General features: G+C 38.2%; 5 protein-coding genes across 10 annotated transcripts; 4 read left to right on the top strand and 1 right to left on the bottom strand.

The window, feature by feature from the left end:
- The first annotated feature begins 18 nt into the window (after positions 1-18).
- LOC111456022 (F-box/LRR-repeat protein 14-like) lies at positions 19-6,906 on the top strand. Of its 4 annotated transcripts, none has more exons than XM_023097717.1 (16): positions 19-129; positions 740-1,039; positions 1,130-1,258; positions 1,374-1,581; positions 1,694-1,840; positions 1,964-2,038; positions 2,383-2,454; positions 2,788-2,859; positions 3,102-3,173; positions 3,299-3,370; positions 3,637-3,708; positions 4,397-4,468; positions 5,382-5,525; positions 5,607-5,678; positions 6,018-6,164; positions 6,322-6,906. In XM_023097717.1, exons 2-16 carry the CDS (start codon positions 842-844, stop codon positions 6,504-6,506), a joined length of 1,737 nt encoding a protein of 578 aa, XP_022953485.1. In that variant the 5' UTR covers positions 19-129; positions 740-841; the 3' UTR covers positions 6,507-6,906. The 4 variants fall into 4 exon arrangements, with proteins under 4 accessions (XP_022953485.1, XP_022953489.1, XP_022953487.1 ...); XM_023097719.1 differs by lacking the exon at positions 19-129 and adding an exon at positions 168-341; XM_023097720.1 differs by lacking the exon at positions 19-129 and adding an exon at positions 168-353.
- Positions 6,907-8,340: 1,434 nt separating this feature from the next.
- Positions 8,341-10,420, top strand: LOC111456023 (amino acid transporter AVT6E-like). The gene has a single exon (XM_023097722.1). The coding sequence runs from the start codon at positions 8,625-8,627 to the stop codon at positions 10,083-10,085; it is 1,461 nt and encodes a 486-aa protein (XP_022953490.1). The 5' UTR covers positions 8,341-8,624; the 3' UTR covers positions 10,086-10,420.
- Positions 10,421-13,291: 2,871 nt separating this feature from the next.
- LOC111455781 (pentatricopeptide repeat-containing protein At1g80550, mitochondrial) lies at positions 13,292-15,905 on the bottom strand. 3 transcript variants are annotated; one of them, XM_023097390.1, is made up of 3 exons: positions 14,299-15,905; positions 13,618-13,720; positions 13,292-13,550 (listed from the first exon to the last, which is right to left on the bottom strand). In XM_023097390.1, exon 1 carries the CDS (start codon positions 15,896-15,898, stop codon positions 14,462-14,464), a length of 1,437 nt encoding a protein of 478 aa, XP_022953158.1. In that variant the 5' UTR covers positions 15,899-15,905; the 3' UTR covers positions 13,292-13,550; positions 13,618-13,720; positions 14,299-14,461. The 3 variants fall into 3 exon arrangements, with proteins under 3 accessions (XP_022953158.1, XP_022953159.1, XP_022953157.1); XM_023097391.1 differs by having other exon boundaries at positions 13,643-13,720; XM_023097389.1 differs by having other exon boundaries at positions 13,292-13,720.
- A 127-nt stretch (positions 15,906-16,032) lies between these two features.
- On the top strand, positions 16,033-20,006 carry LOC111456520 (BRCA1-associated protein). The gene is made up of 12 exons (XM_023098410.1): positions 16,033-16,373; positions 16,802-16,917; positions 17,030-17,138; positions 17,257-17,371; positions 17,625-17,722; positions 17,828-17,934; positions 18,063-18,309; positions 18,398-18,451; positions 18,636-18,779; positions 18,907-18,971; positions 19,328-19,382; positions 19,649-20,006. Exons 1-12 carry the CDS (start codon positions 16,116-16,118, stop codon positions 19,808-19,810), a joined length of 1,530 nt encoding a protein of 509 aa, XP_022954178.1. The 5' UTR covers positions 16,033-16,115; the 3' UTR covers positions 19,811-20,006.
- Positions 20,007-21,946: 1,940 nt separating this feature from the next.
- Positions 21,947-24,543, top strand: LOC111456386 (acetylornithine aminotransferase, mitochondrial). The gene is made up of 3 exons (XM_023098226.1): positions 21,947-22,622; positions 22,709-23,146; positions 23,871-24,543. The coding sequence occupies exons 1-3, from the start codon at positions 22,230-22,232 to the stop codon at positions 24,393-24,395; spliced, it is 1,356 nt and encodes a 451-aa protein (XP_022953994.1). The 5' UTR covers positions 21,947-22,229; the 3' UTR covers positions 24,396-24,543.
- The last annotated feature ends 1,056 nt before the right edge of the window (positions 24,544-25,599 follow it).

The following is a 25,599-nucleotide window of genomic DNA, read 5'->3' as shown; positions in this document are numbered from 1 at the left end:
AAAGAAAATTTTTTTTTTTTTTTTTTTTTTTTTTTGTTTCATTCCTTCTCGGCCTTCTTCTTCTTCTGGGAATCGTATTTTTTTTTCTTTTTCCTTTTCAGTTAATGTATTCAATCTGATCATGATGAGGTATGATCGTTGGTCTTGTTCTTTTTGATATAGATGATTGTGTTTTGTTTTCCTTTAGAAATTTTTTAATCTTTCCTTTGTGGAGTGGAGGGTTTTTGATTGTTAGTGAAAGGGTAAAGTGATTTTTAGAGGCTTGATGATGCTGTTCAGTCGTATGATCGTTTTTTACATGAGAGTTCTCTCTAAACACGATGGAGTTTGCAATTTAAGTGGTGCGATCAGAGGTTTTCTCGTGTTTTTTAATTCAATCTTTGAATCGTTTGAATGGTCTTTTGATTTTGTCATTTAAGTTTTGAGTATTCCATTCTTCTCTTTTGTTCTTGAGTGAATTTGCGATGTGAAATTTCAGTATTTTGTTTCATTAATGACGAGATATTTTCAGTTTGTAATGGGGATTTCAAGAAATTGGTTTTGTTATTTTGAAACTCCTGTTACTTTTGCTTGTAAACCAGAAATCATGTTTAGAAACGTCAGATGAGTATAATCATGTTTTTTGGGGGTTAATCTTTACTGTAATTCATGGATTGTGCTTGCTTTATGGTCATGTTTTTGGCTAGAGATGTATTATTGAGATTAATGAACTTAATCCTGCTATGCTCTATTTTGGCAGGTGAAGTAACGTGCATGTGTTCTTTTCTTGGTTATTGAATGGGTTAAAATGGTGTTCTGCTGAAGTTTTTATGGTATAAATTGATTACGGGACATCTTCTCAATGGGGGGCGCTTGTTCTAGGAAGAGAGATCAGCTAGCTAATGAAGATAGGTTGGCTAGAGGAGTATCTGGAAAATATTGCAAGAGTGGAAGTTCCAAATGGTTGACAACATCATTTTCTCGGCCTTTTATCGACATGGATCCTCGAAGAGGGAAATGCCCTTCTCTTCTGGACTTAAGCGTCCGTCGAGTTTGTGATGTACTGAACTTTCGCCACCTCCATGTGTGACGTTGGTGTCTGCTGGTGTTCATGTGGTCGCTAATTTCTTTGTGTTCTTTGTGATTATAGGATATAGATCAATTTGATAGCTTTAGTATGCTCCCAAGGGATATTACTCAGCTAATCCTCAATGAATTGGTGTATTCTCAGCGTGTAACCGATATTTCGATCCAAGCTTTTCGAGATTGTGCTCTCCAGGTAACTGGGAGTCAACTGTTTCATCAGTTGGCATCAATCCTAGTTAGTATTTTCTACGTATCTTCTGAACCAATTGAATTGATATAACTCCTGTGATGTTTTTGTATACTTTCAGGATTTTCACCTTGGAGAATGTCCAGGGGTGAACGATGATTGGATCGATGTCATCTCCTCACAAGGATCTTCTGTACTTTCTGTGGATCTTTCTGGCTCGGATGTAACCGATGGTGGATTGATGCACCTCAGGAATTGCTCGAATATCCAAACTTTAAATTTAAACTTCTGTGAACATATATCGGACCGAGGACTGGCACATATTGGAGGTATATATCTAATTATTTTCAATCTGTTTCTCGTTTTCGTGCAACTGAGAGGAGGATCTCTCTGAGGGGCTCTTTTGGGCTTTAGTATAATCATGATGAGCAAATCTTTCAGGATTCTCAAGGTTGACAAGTTTGAGTTTTAGGAAAAACAATGAAATTACTGCTCAAGGGATGAGTGTCTTTGCTCATCTTGTAAACTTGATCAGATTGGATTTAGAGAAATGTCCTGGAATTCATGGGGGACTTATTCATCTCCAAGGTAATTTCTTCTTCTTGAAATATTCTTTTCTCGACAGAATATTACCCCGACAAAAGTTTACCTTATAATTGAGTGACTTCTCAGGATTAACACCTTTTAATTTCCATGTTTACACCTTCTCAGGATTAACAAAGTTGGAGTCTCTCAATATCAAATGGTGTAATTGCATCACAGATTCTGATATGAAGCCTCTCTCCGGTAACGATCGTCTCTCAGGATTTACTAGTTTAGTTAGTGTCTGTTATGTGCAGTAGATATGTCAGTGTACAGTTCTATTTCTTGCTCATACAAGAGAAACACTATCGAGCGATTTCCATAGACTTCTTTCATGAATCCCATTCTCTGCTGATAGACATAGGTTTTCTTCTTTTAATATACATTGATATTGATGTTATTTTTTGTTCAACTCAGATTTCTTGTAGATGTTAATTCTTTTTCAGTTTATATAGACCTTTAAAGTAACTTTGGTTGAATGTGGTGTTTTCTTTATGATTAAAATGCGCATTTTTGCTTTGTAAACGATTATTTCGTTCACTCTACAGGGCTAACAAACTTGAAAGGATTGCAAATTTCATGCAGTAAGGTCACAGATGCTGGTATTGCCTACTTGAAAGGTAGGTGTTGTCGTTGCCCATTCATTTGTATTCTAATGCCAAATATAGGGGTGGTTTTCTATTCACCGAGTTTGAAGCTCTATTTTTGAGGGCTGGAAGGGAAGCTAACAGAGCTGGAGGCTCACTTTAGCTGGATGCTTTTTAGTATTGACATATTCATATTGCGTGTGCTATTCCTTATCATTGCGTAGTAACTATTTCCTAATGGCAATTATTCATTGATCTGATCCCCAATGTTTTATATAGCAGGTTATCCATTATCTTTGTTTTGCTAAGTCTCCAGATTTTTGTACCATAAATGATTCTGTGGGTTACATTTTCTTTGCTTTACAGGACTGCACAAACTTTCGCTATTGAACTTAGAGGGTTGTCCAGTTACAGCTGCTTGTTTGAACACTCTCTCGGGTTATTATTCTCGACACCTGTTTATCCTTTTCAGGGTTCCAGTAATTTAACAACTAAAATTTGTGTGAATTAGTCTATTTTTCAAGTTTTTCACGAAACACTGTTCGGTAAAATACACGTCAATGATAGACACTGTATTCTTCATTTGTAAATTTCTTTTCAAAATTGGAAGAAAAACTAAAGTATGTATGCATATTCGTTCATCATACCATTCTTATCCTTTTGGGTGTCCTTTTGATCAGCTCTTGGTGACCTTCAATATTTGAACCTTAGTAGATGTCATATAACTGATGATGGAAGTGAGGGATTTTCTAGTAAGTTTCTACAAGAAACCATTTCATGAAATTGCTTGCCTTTGTTCTTTTTGGTATTATTACCACGCCTCTCTCCTTCTCTCACGCTCATGCTGTCGTACTTATTATCGGCTACTTTCTTACAGGGCTCGGGGCTTTGAAAATATTGAACTTGGGGTTCAATGACATAACAGATGATTGTTTGGGTCACTTGAAAGGTGGGTTTATCTTACCATCTGATTTTTTTTAAAAAAATCCCTTTTAATACAGCTGCAAGGGTAGCTGTCTGCCCATCAGCTCACTGCCACTGATATTCAATAGACAGCGTTTGAAATTGAATTTTTCGTTTCTGCTCAATAAATTTACAACGTTATGATGTCAAGTCCATAAAGCTTATGAAGTATTTATCCATTATATTGCATAATATATATATATATATATATATATATATATATATTAACTCATGAAATTTTCTACAAAGCAGGTCTAACAAATTTGGAGAGCTTGAACTTGGATTCATGCAGGATTGAGGATGATGGCCTGGTTAACTTGAAAGGTTTACATTTAAACTTCTAACATCTCTTTTTGATTTTGTATCATTTTTGTTTGCGCTTTGTTCTTGTTTGACCCTGTTCATCAACTGAAGTTTGCTGTTCCTTAAAATCCCTGTAGAAGCAAACTCCTTACCTTCTGTTTGCTGGGTCATTGATGAATTTATCACTACAAGTCCAATATCCGCAGTTTTTCTTACCAATGCATTATATCAGAAACTATAGTAGAAGCAAGAGAGTTGCCATAAGAACTGTCACTCATAGCAGTCTTTGTTCAAAAAATATTCATGCATTATTCATTCATATAAAAGATTCACTAACTTAGGTGCAGACCTCTTGGTGGGCTTCGTAAACGATCATTTATAAACTGTTTGCTCGTGAATTTTCTTCTTGTGTGTTACGAAAATGAAGTGCTTAGAGTTTCATGCTTATAGTTCCTTTTTTTAGGCCAAAAAGTATCATTGCACGAATTGTAGTTTAGTATAGTAGAGAGGTTTCAGATGGTTTATCAAATTAATGTAAGCTTTGTACCTAATTTGACAGTGTGCTTAAACTTCATGTAGCCTGGTCCCTCGAACTACACGTTGAACTGCCTGTAGTTCTATCCTTAGTGCGCTCTATGACTTCTTTTGGTTGCTGTACTATTTTATTCAATTGATTGCTTATAATTTCTACCAACTTACTTTGTTTCAGCTCTCCACCGTTTGAAATGTTTGGAGTTATCTGACACTGATGTTGGAAGCAATGGTCTTCGCCATTTGTCTGGTCAGACATTAGCACTACCTTGACAATATAATTGTTTTTGTAGTTAGTTTATTTTATTTTTTCAGGAAATATTTGCCTAGCAATAAGGTTATCCAATTCATGGATATTTTGTGAGATCCCACGTTGGTTGGAAAAGGAGAACAAAACATTTCTTATAAGGGTGTGAAAACCTCTTCCTAGTAGACGCGTTTTATAACCTTGAGGGAAAGCCCAGAAGGGAAAGCCCAAAAAGGACAATATCTGCTAGTTTTGGTTTTGGGTTGTTACAAATGGTATTAGAGTTAGACACCGAGCGATGTGCCGGTAAGGACGCTGGCCCTAAAGAAGGGTGGATTGTGAGATCTCACATTGGTTAGAGAGGGGAACGAAACATTTCTTATAAGGGTGTGGAAACATCTCCCCAGTAGACGCGTTTTAAAACCTTGAAGGAAAAGCCTAAAAAGGACAATAATTGCTAGCCTAAAAAGGACAATATCTGCTAGCAGTTGCTCACTGAGCTGTTACATATTTATTTGTATTTAATGTGTGACCACTTAAATTTGAATGAACCTGGCCGATCTTTTGTGGTACCTCATAAGATTATTTTTATTCTATATACGAATTTGAACGATCATTTGAGAAATGATCAGAAAGAGAGTTGCTTGCTGATAGTTTGGGTGTGTTCAAGTTCTTAAGATTCAAGCAAGAATTACAGGGCAGAATTCTTTTGGTACTGTCCGATGTTGATCTTAATTCATTGAACCTGTGGACAAATAAATTAAATTGATTGATTAAAGGTCCATGAATATGATGTATTCTGCATTAAAGTATGCAAGTTTTGATCTGTTTTTCGTTTGTTTTGGCTTTTTAGTATCATCTAAACCTTGTAAGTTTGGTTATTTCACATCCTTCATTCTGTTATGTTATGTTGTAGGTTTGCTTAATCTGGAGAAATTAAATCTTTCGTTCACCTTAGTTACTGACGTTGGCTTAAAACGGCTTTCTGGTCTCTCATCACTTAAATCACTTAATTTGGATACTCGCCAAATTACGGACGTTGGACTCGCTTCCCTAACTGGTAAATATGCTTTAGAGAAATGCTCGAGGTTGTTCGGAGTTCATCTGGTATGATTGGTCTTTTTATATTCCTCTTTTGCAGGTTTAGTAGGATTGACTCATCTGGATCTTTTCGGAGCTCGTATTACAGACTCTGGAACAAACTATTTGCGAAGTATGTGCATATTCACAGTAATATTTACGCACTGTTTAGTTAATGAAGAACGTATTTTATAACATGGACTGAAAATAACCCTGAAAAGTTCAAAAGTTCTGGTTAATGGACTACTTATTAGAAGTTTGCAAATGAACTAACACGTAGCGGAACCAAAAGCCATTTGTATATCCCCTTCGACTAACAAGCTATATCTTTGACGAGATTTAGGAGTTGTTTGGAATGACTTTCGATGTTTTTGAACACTTAAGAGGTCATTTCGAGCCGGTCTATACTTGTTATGGGATGTTTTTTATATACGAGTTCTCCACTTCTCACTCCCGTGTTTCGTTTGACCAGACTTCAAGAATCTACAGTCCCTGGAAATATGTGGTGGAGGATTGACTGATGCTGGTGTAAAGAACATTAAAGACCTGTCTTCCTTGATGGTGCTCAATCTATCCCAGAATTGCAATCTGACTGATAAAACCTTGGAGTTAGTTTCAGGTACTCAATCTAAATTCATAAACAGTCCTACATTTTCTGTGTGTCGCTCGGTAACTCACTCCGTGTTTATGCGCCCTTCTTCGGTTACATTCTATATGTTGCTGCTTAAATGTCTGTATGTATGTCCTAAAGTCTCTACTCCAATGTCTATGCACAGGTTTAACGGGGTTGGTCTCTTTAAATATTTCGAATTCGAGAATCACCTCTGCAGGACTGCGACATCTGAAAACTCTGAAGAATTTAAAGCAGTTGACACTCGAGGCCTGTCGGGTTTCAGCAAGTGACATCAAAAAGCTTCAATCTACCGACCTCCCGAATCTAGCAAGCTTCCGCCCCGAGTAGCTGTGAAGAAGAGGATGCGCTGTGATCCAATTGCCATAAAGGCAGACCTGTAAATAATGATATCCAACTAAACTGTGCATAGTTTTGGATTTGTTTCATGCCATGAGCTTTGAGAGACCAAGTGTTTTTGGTGGAGTCTTAAAAGCTTTGGTTTCAATCTAGTTCGGTTCATTGCAAAAATTGGATAAGAATTGCAGAAGCTTTTGCAAAAGCCATGGCAGAAAAAGTGGTACAAAGAAAGGATGCTGATTTTGTAAATATCTTCTCTGTTGTTAAGGCAGTGGAGAATGTGAATAATGCAGTTTTTAAGTTATTTGGTTATCTGTTCTGTTAATATACAAAACTGGAAATGGATGCTCTTCCATTTTATTATGGTTAGTACAGAAGTGATCTTGTCACAGTCTTGTTATTATCTCTTGAGATCTTTGTTTTCTTGTTCTAATGTTTCCGCTATGACTAGGGATGACATCGTGAAGCATGTGGAGGACTGATAAATTGTTTCATGGATCGGTTCGTGATAATGTTGATGACATTGTGGGACTAGGAATGACCTCATAAAGTGTGAGATCCCACATTGGTTGGAGAGGGAAACGAAACATGCTTCCCTATAATAGGAGTGTGAAAACTTTTTCCTTTTAGATGCGTTTTAAAACTGTGATGTTGACAACGATATGTAACGGGCCAAAACAGATAGATGGTATCACAAGACGGTGTGTTAGCGAGAACCTGGACTCCCAAGGGGTGGATTGTGAGATTCCACATCGAGGGAGAAACAAAGCGTTGCAAGGGTGTGATCGTTACAAGGGTGCGGACAGATGGTAGCACAAGATGGTGTGTCAGCGAGAACCCTAACTCCCAAGGGTGCAAAAATCTCTCCCCGACTCCCAGGGGTGCGAAAATCTCTCCTCGACTCCCAGGGGTGTACCTAGGGGGTGTGAAAATCTCTCCCTAATAACAGACATGTTAAGAGGGTGGATTGTGAAAATCTTTCCAAAATCTTTCCATGACTCCCAGCCAGGAGAATCACGTTAGAAGCGTTTTAAATCTGTGACGCTGACGATAATACATAATAGGCCAAAGCGGACAATATTCACTAGTGGTGAGTTTGAGCTAGAATTGCTTGCAATTGAGAGAACCAAGTCGATAACAATTTTGTTTCGTAAATTATATGAATAATATGAATTTATGAACGTACCCTCCCTCATGTATATTCTATAAAATTATATCATAATGATTAATATAAAGTATGGTAAGTGGTTTATCATTTTCAAGCAGCCTCTTAAGTTGATTTTAGCCTTCCTATTACGACTTTTTATCATTTCCAATTATTCTTCATAATCTTTGGATCCTTTGTTATCATCATCCTCATAAATTAAAATTTTCAAATAATAATAATAATAAATTCAATAAAAACGTGAGGTGGAAACGATTCAACCTCTAACTCTTGGTCAACAATATACATCTTAATTCGAGATGTCTGCCTGTTATTTTAATTATTACAACATGGTGTAATCTTATTTCCGGCTTAGTTTAGTTAATAGAAAGAAGTATCTATCCGATTTTTTAAGATCCGAGGGTTGATTAAATGAATATTTCTGGTGTTAATACGACTATTATCTCATTTTTAAACAATTAAAATGGAATTTAAAATACTAAATCAAGCTGCGAGGTTGGATTTGGTGCGGCCATTTCTAGAAAGAACCATATCTGAAAAAGGATTAAAACCCAGTAAGATGTTGCCACGTCATTCATCAGATGAAGTCAAAGGATTGACTGATCGTATTACAATAACTGGATCCAGATTTCAATCTGATTCAAACTCTGTATTTAAGGTTTTTTTATTTGGAGCTTTGAAGAGGGAAATCCAATCCCGTTGAAAAGTCTACCATTAACGGAGCTTTTCGATCTTCAAATTCCCTGTTTGGTTGTTCTTCAGATTTAGGGTTCTTCATTTGATTTGTTTGTTTGATCGGAGAAAGAAGAGGTTTCAGTTCCGTTCTTGTTGAAGTAAGTTTTTCTTTTCTCCTCGATTGTTTTCTTCCTGGATTTCGCCAATCTCAATGTTGTTTTGAACCTCGATCTGATTGTTGCATAAACTGTTGACGTTTATGCATCGAAATGGATAGTAAAACTAGATATGTTGAATTGCAATCCCAGATTGATATCCAAAACCTCAGATCGGCTGCCCCTAAACATTCCGATGAGGAAGGTTTAATAGGATCCAAAAGATTGAATGGAAATGCGGATGGTAAGGATGATCTCTTCGATGATTTGGATTTTGATGTCGATAGCCATCCGCTTATCACTGGGGAATCTCGAGGGGGGTCGGGGGTTTCTGGAGCTGTTTTTAACCTCACGACATCGATTATTGGCGCTGGGATTATGGCTCTACCGGCCACCATGAAAGTTCTTGGAGTGGTTTTGGGGTTCGTTCTGATAGTTTTGATCGGTATTTTATCTGAGTTTAGCGTTGAATTGTTAGTGAGATTTTTGGTTATTTCTAAAGCTTCTTCATATGGGGAGGTTGTTCATTGTGCATATGGGAAATCCATGAAGATCCTGACTGAAATCTGTATAATTGTGAACAATGCTGGTGTTTTGATTGTTTATTTGATTATTATTGGCGATGTTATGTCTGGTTCTGTTCATCATTCTGGGGTTTTTGATCAGTGGTTGGGGCATGGATTTTGGGATCATAGAAAGCTTTTGATTTTGGTTGTGTTGGTGGTTTTTCTAGCTCCTCTCTGTGCTCTCAACAAGATTGATTCCTTGAGTTTGACGTCTGCTGCTTCAGTAGCTCTTGCAGTTGTCTTTGTTGTAGTTGCTTGTGCCATAGCATTGATTAAGCTTGCACAAGGAACGATTGAGCCTCCGAGAATGAGTCCTGATTTCGGATCGAAGAAGGCGATCTTAGACCTTCTTGTGGTGGTTCCGATAATGACGAATGCTTATGTCTGTCATTTCAATGTCCCGTCTATCTATAACGAGCTCGAAACGAGGTCTCCCCAGAAGATGAATACAGTGGGGAGGATTACAACTGTGATATGCATTTTAGTTTATGCTTTGACTGCTATTTCTGGTTATCTACTTTTTGGAAACGATACCGAGTCCGATGTGCTGACGAACTTTGACAAGAACCTAGGAATTCGATTCAGCTTCGCGTTGAATTACATTGTTCGAATTGGTTATATTCTTCATTTAGTTCTTGTGTTTCCAGTTATCCATTTCTCCTTACGACAAACTGTCGACGAGTTGATATTCGAGGGATCTGCACCACTTTCAGAGAGCAAGAAGAGATCTCTGGCCTTGACAGTTGTGTTGCTGGCACTGATCTATTTTGGTTCAACCATGATTCCCAACATTTGGATGGCCTTTAAGTTTACAGGGGCAACATCAGCGGTGTCGCTGGGGTTCATATTGCCATCGGTTGTTGCGTTAAAGCTAAGCAAGACGAGCGGGCCGGGGAGCTTGAACGCTACAGAAAAGTTCCTATCATGGTTGATGTTAGGGCTTGCTGTCATTGTTGGTATTGTTGGATTGATTGGAAATATCTACAGCTTAAGCAATCCGTCCCAGTAACCATTCTTTCAAGTATTTCGAAAGTATATTCTTACATAAGACTCGTCGATTCATGTTAGCTGATTTATATGGCGTCGATTCGAGAACGCATACGCTAATGGCATTGCTCGTGAATTAGGCGACCGCTATCGAAAGAGTTGTGTATGCTAACGTTTGCATGTTTCATCTTACTCGAGCTGCACTGCTCAAACTTCTTGAACAAAATACCCTGTACTTAACAGTTGATATTGTTTTGCAACTGTATCAAGCTGCTGCAAATTTGCAGAAGTGAAAGACTCAGCACTTGGGAGGAGGTAAATTTTCTTTTATTCAATACAAATTTTCTGATTAAGCAATCTGAAATGCATGTAGTTTACCATCTTGAAACGGATATAACTTGAGATCCCATCTCGGTTAGAGAAGAAAATAAAACATTTTTTATAAGGGTGTGCAAACTTCTTCCTAGTAGAAGCGTTTTAAAACTATGAGGATACGTAATAAGTCAAAGGGGACAATATCTACTAGCGGTGAGCTTGGACTGTTACAAATGGTATCAAAGCCAAACATTAGTGGTGTGCCAGCGAGACGCTGGGCCTCGAAGGGGGATGAATTGTGAGATCCCATCGGTTAGAGAGGGAAACAAAGTATTTTTTTTATAAGGGTGTGAAAACCTCTCCCTAGTAGACCCTTTTTAAAATTGTAAGGTTGATGGCGATACATAATAATGGGCCAAAACGAACAATATCTGTTAGCGGTGGACTTAAGTTGTTACATCATCATAATAGGGATGTTCCACAGAGTTGAACCATCCATTTTCACATCCATTTTCACATCCATTTTCAGTTGTCTGTCGACGAACCCATCCATTTTCACATCCATTTTCAGTTGTCTGTCGACGAACCGAATGTGTCACCAACGCATAGTTAGATTGAAGCCCTGCAGTTACATAAACCATCAACAAAATGGTGGAACCTATTCCCATCTCTTATGATTATCTTTCGTTGTACGACTTGAGAGACAAATTTCATGAAGATTCTTCATGATTTGGATCGGCGATCTTGTTTGGCGTGTGCAAGTTAATCCACCTTTTGTAAGAAAATAGCCTACCCTGCACTTGATCTGAAGCCAACTGACTCCTAGTTCTTTTGCAACCCCTTGTTTTCGCTTTTGCTGGGACTCGAATTGATCTAACTTTGTAGAGTCAAAATATCCGAGAATTAAAAAAAAAATAATAATAAAAAATTAACCTAAGAAAACTCGTGCTTAAGAAGTAGAATATAGAACTTTCATTTTAATCTCCAAAATCTCCATTGTAAAGCAAACATAGAACTTTCATTTTAATCTCCAAAATCTCCATTGTAAAGCAAACGACATGATAAATCCTAGAATACCATGTGATCAATCGAAAAAGGTTGTAGTTTTCAAGTAAATCAATACCATAATAACCACTAACTAAATTGTAACTTAAAACTTTAAAAGTTCTTAGTACCATGATTAAGACACCTTATTTGGTACCATTTTTCCCACAAACTTTTGCACGAATAGACATTCGACAACAACATTCTAGGTCTAATAGTTCCCAGTCTTCCTGCGCAAGTTTCTTAGGGCCACCAATGACAAAGCATAACCCTTGATCTCAATAAGAGAAACTCTTTACATAACAGGAAACTTCACACGAAGTACATTCGATGACAACAAATCATTAAAATAAATTCATATAAATTGACAACGTTATAGTACATCATAATATTTGTATTCACCCTCTCCAAGATATTACAAGTGTTAAGATTTCTTCTAAAAAGAAAAGTTTAAGTTCTAGAACAATGAAATAAATATGAGAAGTAGAATGTTTAACTATTTTAAAAATCAATTTATATTCTTCAACTTCTAAGATTCAACCAGTTTAATAAAATTTTCCAATAGTGAAAAACACTCAGATTAATAACCTAAATGGATTCACTAAACCAATACAACCGCAAAATTTGGGAATCTAAAATGATAATTTCAAAAGAAGACGGTTTATATAAAATAGTAATTTAAATGAGATATGAGACTCCACTTTCGGTTTCAAGTATATCAAAATTTTGGCGAACTCAGAACTCGACATTAATAACGAGATTATGTACCACAAACTTCTCCTCTTCACTACTGATCAATAACAATACGTCAAAATTTACAAAATCCGTGCGCCAATTATATACCAAGAAAATTTCAGTTCAATCAAACACGGCAACAAAATACTAATTACGTTCTCTGATCTTCATCTCTAGAGACGATCCACGACAGAGAATTTAAAATCATACTAATACGTACGCGATTCACGATGAAGAAACTTCCAAGCGATGATCAGAAGCGGCATTGCAGAATCGGGAGGGTTTAGGCTGGAAGTTCCTCCTCCGAAGATCGTGACTCAAAGGCTTGATGGCCTGCATCAGAAACACTTTAAAGAGACCGGTCGCCGTGGAAGTGGCAGTGGCGGCCTTCGATTGGCTTCCACGCGACAGCGTCGTTTTGTCGGATGCCTTCCGGGGACGACGGTGGAGGCTGCAGCGGAAAGAGCCGGGATGGGAGGTCGGAGCACAGAGACAGAGGCGGGAAGAGGAAGCGGTTTGGTTCGCCATTGGAGACGGGAAGTTGTAACTGCCTATGAGAATGACTGAATTAATTTTCGGCGTTTTTATTTATAGAACTCTTTCCCCCTCGGAATTAAGCTTCGTAGGAGGGGTAAATTTGTAATTTACTTCCACTTTTTTCCCTAACTTGTCCTCGCTTCTTGCGACTGTAGCCGTAACCTGCAGGGGCTGTTTGGTCTTTTTACGTAAAAAACATTTAAAAGAAAATTTTAAAATATTATTTTTTAAAAAAGAAAAAGAGTAAAAGATGGTTGGAGATGTTCAAAGGCTCAGCAACTTTGGCATCAACTATTATGTTCGAATGTTGGCCCTTAGAGGGAGGTAAATTGTGAGATCCCACATCAGTTGAAAAGGAGAACGAAACATTCTTGTGTGTAAATCTCTTCCTAACATATGCATTTTAAAACCATGAGGCTGACGGTGATACGTAACCGACTAAAATGGACAATACCCGTTAGCGGTGGGCGTGAGCTGTTACTTAACCGAGCTGAAAATTGAAGTTCCAACATATTTCTCAAAACAAATAAAGGTATCCAATTCTCAAGCAGTTATGTCTCTTAAAACAACTACATACAAAAAGTTCTTAAATGTAAACCTGAGCCCGTTCCCTTTTATCATAACTTTAATAGAAACATGGGTCTGTTTCCTGATGTAGCAAAAGTAAAGTATTCTAAGGAGAATATGAAGAACAAAAGTAACATATTAATAGTTTACTTACTGTCCCTCGTCTTGGTGATGTTTGTCATCTTGAGGCATAGGTCGATGATTCAATAACTTGAGAGCAATACTCGGGCGCATACCAGGTTGCGCTCGTCTTTTTGCAGCCCACACCAACCATCATCAGGGAAGAAAGCTAATAAAAAGAGTTCGTCATATGACAAATTGTGGTTGCAAAAAGAGGGTAGGCTCCCAAGCTACACCTTGGTATTTTTCATAATTTGATACCTTCATGAAGAATCTTAGAGATCATCTGCAGACTGCTTCAAGAACTAGAGTGGAAACTCATCCGGACATCGTGATAGCCTGCCAAAGATATCGAAACTGAATGAAAAATGGACAAACTTCAACCCTCTAAATTTGTGAGATCCTACATTAGACGGGGTTGAAATCTCTCCCTAGTATATGCATTTTAAAACATTGAGGGGGAAGCCCAGAAGAAAAAGTCCAAAGAGAACAATTTCTACTAGTGGTTGGCTTAGGCTGTTAGAAATAGTATAAGAGCTAAACACCGGGCGATGTGCCAATGAGGAGGCTGAGCCCCGAAGGGGGTGGACACGAGGCGGTGTACAAATAAGGATGCTGGGCCCTGAAGGGGGGTGAATTGGAGGGTCCCACATCGATTGGAGAAGGGAACGAGTGCTAGTGAGGATGCTGGGCCCTGAAGGGGAGTGAATTGTGAGATCCCACCTCAAACATATTCTATATAAAGGTGTGGAAGCCTCTCCTTAGCAGACACGTTTTAAAACTTTGAAGAGAAGTCCGGAAGAGAAAGCTCTAAAAGGACAATATTTACTAGCGATAAGCTTGGGCTACTACAAAATTAGAGCTTAATTAGTAATATAATGTTCATCATGTTTACAAGATGTTTAACAACCTCTTACCATTTGCTCTAATCGCCTCTCCGCTCAAACTTCTGTATAACAGATTCGTCCAGATCGAAGTTCAACAAGTTCACCTTAACTTTTTTTTGCAACATCTGAATCTGGGTAATAGTATGTCCCAAGATCAAATATGTCTACAAGCACCAAGAAGTGCATATACTGCCTACTTGTTGCAGTTCACATTGGCATGATAGCCACCATTCACCATCTTCGTCCCCAATTCCGCTCTCAGCTTAGGCGAAAGACCTTTCGCTACCATCTCTTCGTCGTACTTCCTAGCCATATCTATCATGCCCTTCTCCACAAGAGCATCAATTAAAGAATTGTAAGCAGACTCATCTGGGCTACACCCAAGTTCCTCCATCTTATTCCACACTACAAACACTGGTCTTAGAAACCCCCATCTTCCGAACTTCCTCATGAGCATCACATAAGTATCCATCTTTGGTTGAACCCCATATTTAATCATCCTATCAAATAACATAAGAATCTCCTTCGGCTTTTCGAGAGACCGAAAAAAACAATGATACGTGATGACATTAGGCAGACAATCCTTCTTAAGCATTTGATCGAGCATCATATGGGCATCCTTGAATCTACCATTCTCACAGAATAGCTTAATAATAGTATTGCAAGTTACAACGTTAGGCTTACATCCCATTTCCTTCATCTCGTGAAACACCCGGCTGGCAAAATCAACACCTTCTGATATCCCAATGGCATGAATCACTGTATTATACGCTACTACATCTAGTTTCATTCCCTTCTTTTTCATCTCCTTGTACAATTTAACAGCCTTCCATGGCTTCCCACTCTTGCACTGTATGTCCATGTAAATGGAATACGAATGCAAATCCTTACGAACACCCTTCTTATCCATCTCTTCCCAAAACTCTCTACATTTGCTCCACCACCCCATTTTAAGCCAACCACGAAGAATTAAGTTATGAATCTTCGTACTCGCATCACAATTCAACTTCCTGTTCTTCCCAAAACACAAATCCTGAGCTTCAACAACATGTCTATACTCACAAAGGGAATCAATAAGATTACAAAACGAAGTTTCGTCTCTCAATTTAAACTCCCGCAATCTCTCATAAGCAGCAATTGCCTCACTAACTAAATGTGCCGATGCATAGCGCTTAAACATAATTCGAAACGTCGCATGATCCGGTGAAGCAAACGGGGATTGTAGCATACGTTGAATCAATTCCCAAGAAAGGTCGAATTCGAAGAACTTACCGAGAATGTCCAGCATGCGATTGTAGGTCTCGGTGGTGTGATCGAACTTACATTCTGATTCAACCCAGTTGAAAAACTCGTACGAGCGCCTCCAATCATTGCAATAAGAATCGAGTGCCTCGCGAACTGTAGGAGGGTCGAAATTAGTCTGTGTCGGACGATCCTCCGGGGTGTTGAAATTGAAACCGAACTCCGAAATGGGATTGGTTGTTTTGGTGGAAAATAATATGGCCGCCGCCGGAAGAAACACGTCGGAGAAGGAGAAAATAGACGGAGGGAAACGGCGGGAAGCGAAGGAAGAAAGCATTTCCGGACAGAGAGGCTTTGAGTTTCTGATTCTAACCAGGAGAGTAAGCATTGCGAATTCGGAGCAATGGACCTAATGGTTGGGCTGCCCGGGATTGATCGGTCAGCTGCCCAATGAAGACCAAAAATTAGGGCTTGAAAAATAATTTTTTTTAATTATTATTATTTAATTTTTTTATGTTTTTTTTCTGTAATTCAGAGATGATACAAGAGGAGCATAAATCGTTTCCCCGCGAAAACTCAATTCCGCCGTCGCACTCATCGCCGGGATGCCAACTAGTTCGGCCGCTGGACACGACGTACCGGCCACCTCCGATGAAGGGTTCCGGCCTCCAAAATCGTCATTGGTTGTAGGCGATCCCAGCGATTTTTCTTCTTCCTCCTCCTCCTCCTCTTCCATTTCTGGTGTGACACAGGCCTTTCATTTCTCCTCTGGAAACCCCAGAATCGAGGAGATCAGAGGTGTCGTTCATCTATTCCGAGATGACGTTTCCTCCTCATCCTCGACATCTGCTTCTGCTCTGCCTGTGAGCTACGATTCTTTAATCTTTATTTCTTGCGAATTCTTTAGTGTTGGAGTTTTCTAGGGCAGTATTGGGGTTTCTCTTGGCAAGATGTTAGCATAGATTTCAAATTTTGCCGAGTTCTTCTATGTATTAACAGGGTGACAAATTTAGAAATAGAATTTTCTTTTATTCAATTTTCTTTATCATGATTGTGTCGAAGGGATTTTATGGAGTTTTAACGTATCAAAATTGCCGATATATTCGCTAAGCAAGTTTTATTTGAGAAAGTAACATCATTCTTGGTTGTTATTTCTTAGCAACGCAGATAGGGCCTCTGATTCTGAAACTTAAATTAAACTGCTCACTGGATAAACAATAATGATTCATAGTTGGGATTTTTTGTATGCAATTTCATTTTCTATTATGAACAAATAGTTTGTTTTGCGTAGGTCGAGAGGAAGCCTCTTGTTTGTGTACTTGGAGTGCCAAATCATATGACTTATGCAGACTTTTGCCAGTTTTGTGGTTCTTTCATTCATGAAATTTTGGAGATGCGAGTTGTCAGGTTTAATTGCTCTTCTATTAATCCTGTTTTTAGTCATTAGGTATTCGTCTATAAGTATTGCGAGTTTTATCTTGGTTTTGATTTATTTCTTTACTGTTGTTGTTCCTGATAGAGGCGATGGGGTGGAGGATAGGTACAGTATATTAATAAGATTTCGAAGTCAGGATTCAGCCGATAACTTCTACAAGCATTTGAATGAGAGGCGTTACTCATCGTTGGAGGTTGGGCATTAGCATTGGTTTCTAATATGTTTGTTCACTTTGAAAGGGTTGTTTAGGGACTATGGCCTTTTGGTTAATAATTTTTTTTCCCATTTTCATTGATTGCATTTGAATATAGGCAGAAGTTTGTCGCGTGTTTTTCATGGTTGATGTTCAGTACACAGCCTCAATTGAGCATGCACATGCATCCCCCGCAAGTTCAACCGAGCAGCCAACATGTCCAGTCTGCCTGGGTTAGTAAAATGGAAATGCTTTAAATCTTGCGTTTCTTAAAACAATTTTTAGGCATATCGTCAATGGAACTTTTCTATGCAGTGTCTACATTCTATCATTACAGTATAAACCTTTTAGATCATGCAAATGACTCACATGCTCTCTACTCCATTATCCACTATTAACTAACGTTCTCAAGGCTTGTTTGGTACTGGTGCCTTGTTAATTTGATTCTTTTTAGCATGTTTCACCTTTTAACTTCTGACAATGCAGATAGATTAGACCAAGAGACTAGTGGAATTCTTACTACTATCTGCAATCATTCCTTCCATTGTTCGTGCATATCAAAATGGACTGATTCCTCTTGTCCAGTATGTGATTTCTTCAGCTTTTAACTGATGGTCTTATTTGAACACTTTTCCTTTGGTTTTGCCTAAGATATCACTGTTTAATAAACTTGGTTTGATAATTTCTAGGTGTGCCGATATTGTCAGCAGCAGCCTGAGCAATCAGTGTGTTTTATTTGTCAGACTTCTGAAAACTTGTGGATTTGTGTTATCTGTGGCTTTGTTGGCTGTGGCAAGTAATGTTTTATGCTTTGATTTCTTTCATTCTCAGTTATTTTGTTACTGGAAGATTATTAAGGGTATTTTTACCCCTTTTATGTTGAGTATTGGCTGGAATACTAAAACATTGATTAATCGGGTTCAGGTATAAAGAAGGGCATGCTATAGTACATTGGAAAGAAACACAACACTGTTATTCTCTTGAGTTAGAAACTCAACGCGTATGGGATTATGCAGGAGATAATTATGTCCATCGTTTGATCCAATCCAAAACGGATGGGAAATTGGTTGAGTTGAATTCATATTGTGCTCATGCTAATGACGGGTGCATGAGTTGTGGTGGTGTAGATGCTGCAACTAGTGAGGCTCTTTTGAACAGTAGAGTTGAACTTGTAATATCTTTTAACCCTTGTACCTAGTTACCGCACCAGGTTATCCTCTGAACAATATGTGCTAACAAATTGTGATGATACCCAATAGATTGTCAATGAATACAATGAACTGCTTACCGGTCAACTCGAAAACCAAAAACTAGTATGTCTTCTATTCCTTCTTCAACTTCTTATCACCCATGAGTGTATGCATTTCTATTAAGAATACAAACTTAAGACTAAAGTTTCTTGTGGCATGTGAGTAGTCTGGCTGTTCGTTGATACTTCAGTTCTAACATTTTGCTGCATTTTTAGATTTTTCACCGGTATATTTGTCACAATTGTAGTATTTTGAGTCGCTGCTACTAGAAGTCAAAGAAGAAACTGAAAGAGAAATATCTAGAGCTATTGAGAAGACCATCAATCAAAAACTGCAGAAGATGCAAGCTAAGCTGGATAAGTGCATCAAGGAGAAAAAATTTATAGATGATGTTAGTGACCGCTTCTGCTAGATTGAAGCTACTTTCTTTGTATTGGACGATATGATAATGGAGACATTATCTACATAAATACAATAATGTGAGTTTTGATGATGGTTTATTGTTTCTTTGTCTGCAGTTGAATGAGAATCTCTTGAAAAATCAGGAGATATGGAAAACAAAGATCCTTGAAATGGAAGAAAGGTAAATTTCTATCCTATTGCCACACTGCATCTTTTAAGGATTAATTCCTAGTTGAACATCTTATTATTGAAACTGTGCTGAGCTGCTGCCTGGTTCAGATGCATTTGTTTCTGTTTTGCTTAAGGCTTAGCTTAGTTGATCTGCTAGGTTGTGAGCTTGTGAGCAAATTAAATAAACATTGCAAGTTTCAGCCCCAACATCTACATGCGAACAGTTTCAGGAGATTAACATAATTCATATTTCACTACTATATCCCAAAACTTAATAGCTGAATACAAACAGGGCAGCAGATATTTCTGTGAAATGGTCGTTTTCATTTTCTTTTCAAGTAGTTGAGATATCTTATTTGCACTCAGGGAAAAAAAGACTTCAGAAGCGAAGGACAACAAAATACAGGCTTTAGAAGGGCAGGTAATGCATGTTCTTTACCTCTCAATTTCTCTCTCTTTTCTTTTGACCCACATCAGTCAGGGAGGAGAACAAAGCATTCTTTATAAGGGTGTGAAAACCTTTCCCTAGCAGACGCATTTTAAAAATCTTGAGAGGAAACTCGAAAGGAAAAGCCTAAAGAGGACAATATCTGCTAGCGGTGGGCTTGGGCCTTTACATGAAATCTGGTCTCAACAGTTTGATTTGGTATGGTATTGAATTAATAGCTTTTCTTATGTTACTTTCAGCTTGGAGAACTAATGGCATACCTAGAAACTGGTCAGCAGATGGAGGAGCTATCAGTATCAAGTGAGTCCAGAGATGCCAGCATTCTGCCAATATCAGCAGAGACATCTTCTAAGAACAGTGGCAAAGGAAGCTCCAAGTCCAACATCAAGAAAAGAAGCTAAGTTTGATCATCGACGTCGCCACGGTCTGTCTATTCCAACTTTATTTTTCGCCTGTCTATTCCAACTCTATTTTTTGCCGTATCTTACACATACGAACATGAATTTGACTGTCTTCAGTAAGCAATTAAGGCATTGTAAATGAAGAAAGAAATACTTTTGCACCAATAAAGAGCCTTATTACTTGTTTGTGCTGAGTACTATAGAAGGCTTGATTGAATGTTTCAAAAGCTAGTCCTCGTCTCTTGAGCTCTTAGCTAGATAATCACCCTTCTTTCAAATTGATATTAAATTGATGGAAATAGGACGAGGAGTGATACGAAATAAGGTGCTTAATCATGCCACAAGATTATACCATACATGTTTAGATTTAAAGAAGTTGCATTGTATTTTTTAATTTTTTAGAGTATTATTTTTAAGGTCTTAAGTTACAATTAGTTATTGTCATTACAGTATTGATGGGCATGAGAGTTACAACATTCTAATTGATCATATGTTACTTTAAGGTTTATTTTAAAGGCTATAAACTGTCGTTCATGTTGCTTTAGTATGAAAATTTTGGATATTAAAATGAAACTGGTATATTATGCCTCTTATGATATGGCCCGTTGCTTTGCATTTTTTATGTTTAGATTTGCATGATAGAGTCATTTAAGTAGTCTTGATCAAACTATCTTGTGGAGTTATCCGAACCATGAGTTTGAAATGAATTTTCTTTCCTCTTGATTGTTTAGGTAATCTGTTACACAACTTTCCTTGCGTTGATTTCTTATCGTCTTTTGGGGTTCTTGGATAATTTAGATCCAAAGATCGCCCACGAGTTTCAAAAGTGGTCATATTACTATCATCTCGTTTCGATTTGGCTAACATGGGTGCGATGGACTTGATGTAACAAATAAAAATCGTCTTATATATCCATTATGATATTTTTCTTTTAAGAAAAGAGTAAATTTGAGAGATGAATTGTGTTCTCACTAGTTTGAGTGGGCTTTTCTTTTTCTTTTTCTTTTTCTGGTTTTTAGCCTTCTTGTTAATTGGCTTGTAGTAGCTTTGAATGGTCGTCTGACGTGGAGTTGATGCTGACGTTGATGCTCACTATAAACTCCACGTCATCTTTTGCATGATGTGTCATTTTTCCTCTTCCAGCATCATGGTCCCACACTCCCAATCCAACACCACCTTTTTATTTTGGCTGGACACGTCAATCGCAGCACCTAAAAGTTTCCATTTGTTGACGAAAGTACCCCTCTAGATTAAAATATTATATTCCTTTTGTGTCGCACATCTTTCTTACTCTATTTTATTTGTCAAATTAAGCTGTTTCCTTTTATAAAGATATTAAAGTAAATCTTATTTTGATTTTTCAAAAAAAGAAAAAAAAAATCGTTATTCTATTTTCCTGCTGTGGTTGGTAAAGTTTTTTAAGACAGTTTTTTTTAACATTACAAATCATATATATAATACATTTCTTTTCGGTATTCATATAATCTGATAAAACCAATTGGGACTACCTAATCCAAATTATAAAGGTTGAGTTTAGTAAAAAAGATTCGAGTACTATCTAACCCAAACTATAAAAGTCGGTAAAAAAAATTAGGGTACTACCTACCTAACCCAAACTATAAAGGTTGGTAAAAAAGATTTGGGTACTACCTACCTAACCCAAACTATAAAGGTTGGTAAAACAGATTCAGGTACTACGTAACCTAAACTATAAAGGTTGGTAAAAAAGATTCGGTACTACCTAACCCAAACCATAAACGTTGGTAAAAAAGATTTGGATACTACGTAACCTAAACTATAAAGGTTGGTAAAAAAGATTCGAGTACTACGTAACCCAAAGTATGAAGGTTGGTAAAAAAGATTCGGGTACTACCTAACCCAAAGTATAAAGGTTGGTAAAAAAGATTCTCGTACTGCTTAACCCAAACTATAAAGTTGGTAAGAAAGATTCTGGTACGGCTTAACCCAAACTATAAAAGTCGGTTTGAATTACAGAGTCAGAAGTTTACCTATATAGTTATAATTCAATCTTTTTCAGTGCTGATTCGTAAATATTTGATATTTAAATTTTATAAAAACAAATATTGTGGACAAATAGAATAGTTTAAAAAAATATGAACAACCATAGCAGTACAATTTTTTTTTTCAAATGCCCCTTCATTTTTTTCCCACAAAAATCTGAAATTTCAATGCTGGCCAGCTCTCTCGCTCTCTCTTTCTAAGCTCTTCACACCAAATTCAATTTGATTTCTTCAGTCGCCATTCTATTTGCAGCCACGAATCCGTTCCATTTCGCCCTTTGAATTATTCTCTTAATTTTCCGATTCCATTCCAAAAGCACCAAATCACTCCTTTTTCACCCTAAATTCCTTCGTTTTAAGCACTTCTGGTCCCAGAATCTTTCTCCGTCATAAACCCAATGGCTTCACTCTCATTTTTCATCGGTTGTTCCTCTCCTTCCGGCGTGTTTCGAGCTCCTATCAATGGTGGAAGAGTTCGCGCCTGTCTTAGTGTAGATGTACAGGGACCCAATTCGACGAAGCTTCAAACAGGCAAACTTGGTTTCTCGAGCGAGGAGGTGATCGAGTCGGAACGGAAGCTTTTCGTCGGAACCTATGCTCGAGCACCGGTGGTTTTCTCGAGCGGTAAAGGATGTAAACTATATGATCTCGAAGGGCGAGAGTATTTGGATATGGCGGCTGGAATCGCCGTCAATGCCCTAGGTCATGGTGATTCCGATTGGCTGCAAGCGGTAACGGAGCAGGCAAATACAGTCACTCATGTTAGCAACCTCTTCCATTCAATCCCTCAGGTAAAAATAAACCCTAAAATTATCATACCTGTAAATATTGAAAGTGGAATAGCTTCTTAGTTCATTCCCCTGTTTCATTGCTGTAGGTGGAACTTGCAAAACGCCTTGTGGCTAAATCATTTGCGGATCGTGTGTTTTTCACTAACTCTGGCACGGAAGCTAATGAAGCTGCCATTAAATTTGCTAGAAAGTTTCAGAGATTTTCTCATCCTGATGCTAAAGAGTCACCCGCTTTTGAGTTCATTGCGTTTTCCAATTGTTTTCATGGCAGGACAATGGGAGCTCTTGCTTTAACGAGTAAGGAGCATTACAGGGCTCCTTTTGAGCCTGTTATGCCTGGTGTTACTTTCTTGCCATATGGTGATATTGAGGCTGCTAAGAACTTGATTCTTAAAGGGAAAATTGCTGCTGTTTTTGTGGAACCTATACAGGGTGAAGGTGGCATTTTCAGTGCTACTAAGGAGTTCTTGCTTTCCTTGAGAAATGCTTGTGATGAGGCTGGAACTCTTCTTGTTTTCGATGAGGTACAAACGATTCTCCCCTTGTCGATTAATAAAGCAATATAGATTCGTCGATTACTCTTTTGTTTATATAACAACGATTGTCCAAATCGACTTGCATATACCTTGTAACGGCCAATGCCAACCGCTAGCAAATATTGTCTTCTTTAGGATTTTCCTTTTGAGCTTCCCCTCAAGATTTTAAAACGCATATGCTAGGGAGAGATTTCCACACATTTATAAAGAATATTTCGTTCTCCTCCCCAAATGATGTGGGATCTCACAATCCACCTCCTTCAGAGCCCAGCGTGTTCCCTTTTCCGATATGGGACCTCTCAATCCACCCCCCTTTGGGCCAGCGTCCTTGCTGACACACTGCTTCGTGTCCACCTTCCTTCGGGGCAGCCTCTTCGCTCCTGGCTGGCACATTGCTCCGTGTCTGGCTTTGATATCATTTGTAATGGTGCAAGTCCACCAAGAGCATACATTGTTCTCTTTGAGCTTTTCCTGAAGGTTTTAAAATGCGTCTACTAGAGAAAGGTTTCTATACCCTTGTAAAGAATGTTTTGTTCTCCTCTCCAACTCATGTGAGATCTCACATACCTTGACAATCTTACTGAACAATTGTTTGATTCAACTAGCTGTAGTGTTGCATCATCGAGTTACTTTAATTGTGAATGAACTGACGCCTGATGAGCTCTACTTGATCAATTGGGAGAAAACTAAGAAGCAACTTTTTTACGTGTAGATTCAATGTGGGTTGGGTAGAAGTGGTCATCTCTGGGCACATGAAGCTTATGGTGTATATCCAGATATAATGACCCTTGCCAAGCCTCTAGCTGGAGGTCTTCCCGTCGGAGCTGTACTAGTGACCGAAAGAATCGCTGCTGCAATAAACTACGGTGACCACGGAAGTACTTTTGCAGGCTCACCGCTCGTCTGCAATGCTGCAGTTGCAGTTGTAGACAAGATCTCAGATCCTGAGTTCTTGCTTAGCGTCTCCAGGAAAGGTGAGTACATGAAAAATTTGCTAAAACAAAAGCTGGGTGAAAACCCACATGTTAAGGAAGTTAGAGGGCAAGGGCTTATTATTGGGATAGAACTGGATGTGTCTGCTAGCCCTCTAGTAGATGCTTGTCGAAACTCGGGTTTGTTAATTTTAACAGCAGGCCAGGGGAATGTGGTTCGGCTTGTGCCACCATTGATCATCACAGAGCAAGAACTAGAGCATGCTGCTAATGTTCTGCTTGACTGCATCCCTGTGCTTGGCTGATCTAAAGCTCAGCTGCTAGTTTTTCGACAAGACATTGCCATGAAGTCTTGTATGTACTGTTATAGTTTTCGAAATAAACTTGAATTTTGCTATTTGGTTGTCTGAAGTGTTGTTCTGTATGATAATCCCTTTGAAATGATTAGCTTTAGTTTTAAAGTCTACTCTGATCCTCTGTACATTCTAGGGGTACATGTTTACAAACTCGAACAATTTTGTTAATCCGAATAGAACCAACGGTTTAGTTACACCTTGACGGTATTGTCTAGAATCGAAATCAGAAACTCATCGATGAGACTTGATTACCATGATATATTTTAGCTTTGGCTTCTCATAGGATTTAAGAGAGAGAGACAAACGCATGATGGGTTTATAAGATGTTTCGTTAGGAGTAATGCAGTATGTCACGGTCATGCTTGTCCAAGGCGTGTTGCTCATGGTTGGATGCTTGGAGGGTGTTACGATTATGCTTGTCCAAGATATATTGTCCATGGTTGCATACCCAATGGGTATGTCATGGTCATACTTGTTTAGAGTATGTTGTCCATGGTCGCATGTTCAATGAGTGTGTTATGGTTATGTTTGTTTAAGGTGTGTTGTCCATGATCGCATGTCTGGTGGGTGTGTCAGGATAATGCTTGTCTAAGTTGTGTTGCTCATGGTTGCATGTTTGGTGGGTGTGTCATGGTTGTGCTTGTCTAAGACATGTTACACATGATTGCATGTTTGGTGGGTGTGTCACGATCATGCTTGTCCAAGATATATTGTCTATAACTGTATGTCTAGTGTTATCGTGACACGGTGCACTTTTTCATACCCAATCAAGTCTCCCCATAAATTATAATTTTAATTAATTAAACAAATGAATTTCATTAATACCAAAAAAAAGTCCTTAAATACACCACAAATTAAGCCAAGCAGTCTCACAATCTTTTCCCTCCACGCCACCATGACGCTATTTCCTCCATCTCTTGAATCCAACGGCCACAAATCCTCCCTCGAGATCGCCTCCGGCTCCTAGTGACCTCCCTCTTCATAATTCCCATAAAGCCCTCCTAATCCCTCTTTCTTTCTAAACGACGTCGTCCCGACGTAAGCATAGATTGATAATTTTAGCTTTTATTTATTTTTAAATTTAAATTCTATTGCTTATATGGATAATAGATTTTAAATTTAAATATAAGCACGATAGGAACGAAACTTAGGG

Source organism: Cucurbita moschata, unplaced genomic scaffold (genome assembly GCF_002738365.1).
Source record: "Cucurbita moschata cultivar Rifu unplaced genomic scaffold, Cmos_1.0 Cmo_Scf00018, whole genome shotgun sequence".
NCBI classification, from domain to species: Eukaryota; Viridiplantae; Streptophyta; class Magnoliopsida; order Cucurbitales; family Cucurbitaceae; genus Cucurbita; species Cucurbita moschata.
This window is presented reverse-complemented; position numbering and strand designations above follow the sequence as displayed.

Coding starts and splice junctions, on each gene's coding strand:
- LOC111456022 (XM_023097717.1), top strand. CDS start 842: ATGGGGGGCGCTTGTTCTAGGAAGAGAGATCAGCTAGCTAATGAAGAT. Junction 1,841..1,963: donor GGGACTTATTCATCTCCAAG/GTAATTTCTTCT, acceptor ACACCTTCTCAG/GATTAACAAAGTTGGAGTCT. Junction 3,709..4,396: donor TGGCCTGGTTAACTTGAAAG/GTTTACATTTAA, acceptor ACTTTGTTTCAG/CTCTCCACCGTTTGAAATGT.
- LOC111456023 (XM_023097722.1), top strand. CDS start 8,625: ATGGATAGTAAAACTAGATATGTTGAATTGCAATCCCAGATTGATATC.
- LOC111455781 (XM_023097389.1), bottom strand. CDS start 15,898: ATGCTTACTCTCCTGGTTAGAATCAGAAACTCAAAGCCTCTCTGTCCG.
- LOC111456520 (XM_023098410.1), top strand. CDS start 16,116: ATGCCAACTAGTTCGGCCGCTGGACACGACGTACCGGCCACCTCCGAT. Junction 18,310..18,397: donor TGAACAGTAGAGTTGAACTT/GTAATATCTTTT, acceptor GATACCCAATAG/ATTGTCAATGAATACAATGA. Junction 18,780..18,906: donor AGAAAAAATTTATAGATGAT/GTTAGTGACCGC, acceptor CTTTGTCTGCAG/TTGAATGAGAATCTCTTGAA.
- LOC111456386 (XM_023098226.1), top strand. CDS start 22,230: ATGGCTTCACTCTCATTTTTCATCGGTTGTTCCTCTCCTTCCGGCGTG. Junction 22,623..22,708: donor TCTTCCATTCAATCCCTCAG/GTAAAAATAAAC, acceptor TCATTGCTGTAG/GTGGAACTTGCAAAACGCCT. Junction 23,147..23,870: donor CTCTTCTTGTTTTCGATGAG/GTACAAACGATT, acceptor TTTTACGTGTAG/ATTCAATGTGGGTTGGGTAG.